At 38.2% G+C, this 5,546-nt stretch overlaps 2 protein-coding genes across 2 annotated transcripts; one reads left to right on the forward strand and one right to left on the reverse strand.

The window, feature by feature from the left end:
• The first annotated feature begins 1,137 nt into the window (after positions 1-1,137).
• LOC123206195 (pentatricopeptide repeat-containing protein At3g49740-like) lies at positions 1,138-4,958 on the forward strand. The gene is made up of 2 exons (XM_044623333.1): positions 1,138-4,121; positions 4,840-4,958. The coding sequence occupies exon 1, from the start codon at positions 1,180-1,182 to the stop codon at positions 3,379-3,381; it is 2,202 nt and encodes a 733-aa protein (XP_044479268.1). The 5' UTR covers positions 1,138-1,179; the 3' UTR covers positions 3,382-4,121; positions 4,840-4,958.
• LOC123206198 (squalene monooxygenase SE1-like) lies at positions 4,607-5,229 on the reverse strand. The gene is made up of 2 exons (XM_044623338.1): positions 5,032-5,229; positions 4,607-4,933 (listed from the first exon to the last, which is right to left on the reverse strand). Exons 1-2 carry the CDS (start codon positions 5,227-5,229, stop codon positions 4,829-4,831), a joined length of 303 nt encoding a protein of 100 aa, XP_044479273.1. The 3' UTR covers positions 4,607-4,828.
• Positions 5,230-5,546: the final 317 nt, after the last annotated feature.

The raw sequence follows: 5,546 nt of genomic DNA on the forward strand, positions 1-5,546 counted from the left end.
CCTTCAATGTCCATTGAGCATCCAAATGGGTAGAGAGAGACCATCGAAGGGAGAGAAAGCTGCGGGAGGGAGAGGCCACTAGCAATGACGTCGAAGATTTGAAAACTAAACCTTAGGTGAAACTGTCATTTTTTAAAACTTAGGTTAGGAAAACTTTTAGTTTTTAAAGTTTAGGAGGGTAAAAGAGATAAAATTTTAAAGGGTTAGATTTCTGTTAATTTTAACTGTTCATGAGTAAGTATTTGAGATTTTTAAAGTTAAAGGGGGGAAATTTGGGAAAGTAGCATACTTTGGGTAGGAAATCATACTTTGGGTGGGAAATAGTCCTTTGGCCTTTTTCAAATCTTACAAGTGTATATTTATATTTACATTAAAACTTGGGTGGAAAATAATTCTTTGGCCTTCATAAAAAGGCCCAAGGACTATTTCCCGCCCAAAGTATATTGATTTCTTAAGTTTCCCCTTGTTAACTTTGAAGATCATATTTACTCATCTATGGACAGTTAAATTTAACGGTTTCAAGGACAAAATCATCATTTTATCTTAAATATTAAAAATAAACTTAAATTTGATTTTATTCTTCCCCCCAAACCCTAAAAACTAACAATTTCCTCCAACCCAAGTTTTCAAAAATAGCATTTTTCCCCCTAGGGTTTTCAAACTTTCAGATCTAATTTTTTCGATAACGATAGGCGATCTCCAAACACCTACTCTTCCTCTCTGACGCCTCCTCCTTCCGACCATGCATATTCTGACGTCGTGTGGCATCATCGTCAATGAAAAGATGTATCTTCATCGACAACGACACCACACGATGTCGAAAGATGCACAACCGAAAGGAAGAAGTGCCAGAGAAGAAGAGTAGGTGTTTGGAGATTGCTGGTCGTAGCCGAAAAAATTGGATTTGAAAGTTTCGAAGCCCTAGGGGGAAAATATAGTTTTTGAAAATTTGGGTTAAGGAGAAATTGTTAATTTTTAAGGTTTAAGGGAGAAAATGATATGAGTAATAAACTCAATTAATTTTAACTGTATACGAGTAGATAAATAGGATTTTTAAAATTAATAAAAAAAAAACTTAGAAAAGCAACATTGGTTGGGCAAGAATAAGTCCTTCGGCCTTCTTAAAATTATGAAGTACAACGAGAAAAATTTCCATCCCACGGCAAAATCACCAAACAGATGACTCAGTTGAGTTGCAAAATACCACCCATTGCAACAAAATATAGCACTAAACAGCTACTCCTTAAACTCAACGTTTCACTCTCAAATTTCAATCGTTGTTCCCGTTACCAAGATGCTCTCCATCTCTTCCTCCAATTCCAGTCTTCCCATCACGTCAAACCAGACATCTACACTCTCTCCACAACCATTACTGCCTGCGCAAATCTCCGCAACTCCACCTTCGGTGACCAACTCCATGCCTACGCTATACGCACCGGTCTTAAACTATCTTCTTACGTGGCTAATACTATTCTTTCGCTGTATAAAAACACGCAAGATTTTTGTTTAGTTAAAAGGGTCTTTGCTGAAATAGAAAACCCAGATGTTTATTCTTGGACAACGATGTTGTCCTGTTGTACTAAGATGGGTCATTTTGGTTATGCTTGTGAATTGTTTGATAAAATTCCTAACAGAGACTTAGCTGTTTACAATTCGATGATTACCGGGTGTATGGAAAACGGGTATGAAGATATTGGTATTAGTTTGTTTAAAGAAATGCATAGATTGGGTATTGGGCATGATAAGTATAGTTTGGGTAGCGTGTTAAGTGTGTTTGATATAGGGTTAGTTGAACTTGGGAGGCAAGTGCATTCGTTGGTGATTAAAACTGGGTTTTTTGTTAGAGTTTCTGTGGTCAATGCGTTGATTACTATGTACTTTAACTGTGGAATTTTTGCAGATGCGAGTATGATTTTTGAAGAGGCAAGAAATTTTGTGTATGATAATATTAGTTTTAATGTGATGATGGATGGTTTGGTGAGTTTAGGAAGAGTTGAAGAGGCTTTAATGATGTTCAAGGAGATGCTACAGGCTTCTCTTAGGCCTAGTGAATTGAGTTTTGTGAGTTCAATGAGTGCATGTTTTTGTGTTAGAGTTGGAAGGCAAGTGCATGCTCAAGCAGTCAAGAATGGTTTTGAAGCATTAACTCCTGTGAGCAATGCAGCAATGTCCATGTATTCCACCTGTGGGGATTTAGATGCTGCTCAGAGGGTTTTTCAGAACTTGGAAGAGAAAGATCTTGTCTCATGGAATACTATAATATCAAGTTACGCTCAAGGTAAACTGGGTAGAATGGCAATCGCGGCCTATCTTAGAATGGGGCAGGCAACAGTGAAACCGGATGAGTTTACTTTTGGAAGTCTGCTGGCAAGCTCGGAGTTTGTAGAAATCACAGAGATTATTCACGCCCTTGTATTTAGAAATGGGATCATTTCAAATATCCAAGTTTCAAATGCATTGATTTCTGCATATTCAAAACATGAGCAAATAAAGCATGCCTATCAAATATTTCATGGCATGTCTTATAGAAATTTGGTAACCTGGAATACTATCATTTCTGGTTTCCTTTTAAATGGGTTTCCAATGCAAGGATTAGAGCTTTTTTGCAAATTGCTGATGTCAGATGTCAAGCTTGATGTATATACCCTGAGCATTGTTTTGAGTATTTGTGCTAGTGTTTCATCATTAAGACATGGGAAACAGGTTCATGGTTACATCTTGAGATATAATCTTTTCTCAAATACCTCTCTAGGCAATGGTCTAATAACAATGTACACAAAATGTGGGAATTTGAGTTGTTCTGTGAGAGTGTTTAATGGGATGATTGAAAAGGATACTGTCTCTTGGAATGCCCTAATCTCTGCATATGCTCAGCATGGAGAAGGAAAGGAAGCTGTCAGTTGTTTTGAGGCAATGCAAGATGCAGGTGGCCTTATACCTGACCAGGCCACCTTCACTGCTGTTCTTTCCGCTTGCAGCCATGCAGGTTTAGTTGATGATGGCACTAGGATATTCAACTGCATGGTGAACTATTATGGTTTTGCTCCTGCAGAAGATCATCTATCTTGTATGCTTGACCTTCTTGGAAGAGCAGGGTATCTTGATGAAGCTGAGAGACTAATAAATAGTCAGCATATTCAAGTGCCTTCGAGTGTCTGGTGGACCTTATTTAGTGCTTGTGCTGCTCATGGTAATTTAAGACTAGGAAGAATAATTGCTGGCTTTCTCCTTGAAAATGAGCAAAATGATCCATCAGTTTATGTGCTTTTATCAAATATATATGCAACTTCAGGTTTGTGGGAAGAAGCTGCGAATATTAGAGAACTCTCAAAGAGAACCGGGGTGATGAAGCAACCTGGTTGCAGCTGGGTTGGGTCATAAAACCATGCAAGCTTGAACCCTGACGACAAACAATAGTCGAATATGAAATGGGAACTCAGCTTTCAACAAACAATGTGTTGTTTGCTTCCCTAGTTTTTGACAGGTAGGTTGCCCCTAGTGGATTGATGTATAAGCTGAAGTATTTATTGAGAACATATTGTGGGGATTTGAATCCATTCTAAATACAGCTTGAGAAGAATGGTGAAGAGCCATGTAGGAGCACTAGTCATTTGTCATATTTGAGAGTCTCTAAGATAAAAATAACTTGCAAATGTCAACCATTTTGAAAGGAACTAAGTTGTCTGATCCTTGAAAAGGTTTCTTCTGGCCATGTCAGGTTGCGAGAAAGATGTAAGCAGTTCTTGGGCCCTTCAACTTTCATAAAGATATAGGTGGTGTTGAACAGTTGGTTTATACAGGGAAGATTTCGTGTATCAGAATTGGTGGATTTAGTAATACTGTAAACAATAGGATATGGAATGAAAGTCTACAACTATTCCATACAGATAGGGGCTGCCCATGGTATCCATCAATGTGGATTCCCCAAATGGGAGTTTGAGTGGCAAAGCATATGGAATCCCTAAGTGGAGAGGCGGTTATATCAATATCAAAATCTTAACTTACCTAGTACGGGATTTTACTTACTCGGGATGATTGACTCAACCCTAAAAGAGAGATCCAACTCAAATAGGTTCTTCGTCATAAAAAAGAAAAAATGTAGATTGCACAAGGAACTCCAGGTGCGAATCATGGCTCATGGCTCACCTCATGTCAGTTGGTCTCATCTTCATCATTATTATTTTCTGTATTACAAGCAATAGATAGAACCTCTATGTCATCATAGTTACATGACTGGTAACCCACAGTAGCAGTTACATGACTACTGAACTACCAAAACACCATTGTGGTGCCTGGCCGGTGATTATCCATCTGATTGTGTAATGCTTCTTTCTATACAAACTGTTGACTCACCAGCCAATTTGTCTACTTTCTTCTCTGAAATGGCTTTAGGACCAATAAGTTGTGCCAGATATGAGTTGTCTCTATGATTAATTTTGGCATTCATTTTTATGCATTTGGTTAATGAGATTTCACGATAGATATGAAGTACGTTTGTACAAGCAAGGACTTGTTTTTGAGTATTCTTCTTTATACAGAACTTGAGTTTTCATTTGTTATTTCACCTCAAGGAAACCATAGAAAGGCATCTCACAATCCTGGCACATATCAAGATACGGGTTTGGTTACCTTTTGAATTTTATCATGCAATCACCAATAAACTAAGCATTTAGCAATTTCACTGCTACATCTAGCAAAGATTACATCATCTAATATCACACTTGCAGAATTATTTTGAGCCACCCTATGAACTCTAAATAAATGTCCAATGTCTCTTTTTTTGAGTGGAACAGTTTGCATAGATTATTGCCATATAATCTTTGATTTATCAATCAACAGGAGGAGCTCTGTAAACAGCAGGAACAGTTGCAGGGAAAAACATCTGCCTCACTCCATCTGCCTTGATGATGGGGAAAATAATACCTGATGCACCCTGTAAAAGGAAATATTATTGTGAGAATTTAAAAATCCCAAAATGCAACAATCCATACCTGCTGTAATCATCAATTATAGAAGATGGAAGATACATACCAAAATTAATCTAGCTCCAATCCAAACGCCTTTAGGGGAAGGAAATGGTACTAGCAAGCGACCAACACCAAATATTGCCACAGCAAAGAAATGGAGAACTAAACTCAAAGGGCGAGGGTTTAGACTAGAAAGCAAAGCCACTGGTCCAGTTGAAAAAATACCTCCGAGGCTTAAATGGTCGAAGCATGCTTGGCGCATTTCCTTCCTTCCTTGATCAGGGGAAGAAGAAAACACATTGTACAGGGCACCTGCCAAGAGTATTTATTGTTGATGCCACTGGCTGCCAGAAAAGAACGAACTGTGAGGCTAAACCAGGTAAATTCCCCATTTTTCTACAGCTGTAATAATGAAAATGAATAAATAAAAGTGGTATACTAATTAAGCTTACCTTCCGGAAGGTGTAGAAGGATTCAAGATATCTGCTCAGGGCAGCTGCATCATGAAAGTCTTGCAGAGGCTTAAGAAGATTCCGAAGCACAACAATATCAGATAATGCCACAGTCATTCCACCACCA

Source organism: Mangifera indica, unplaced genomic scaffold (genome assembly GCF_011075055.1).
Source record: "Mangifera indica cultivar Alphonso unplaced genomic scaffold, CATAS_Mindica_2.1 Un_0027, whole genome shotgun sequence".
Classification (NCBI taxonomy): Eukaryota; Viridiplantae; Streptophyta; class Magnoliopsida; order Sapindales; family Anacardiaceae; genus Mangifera; species Mangifera indica.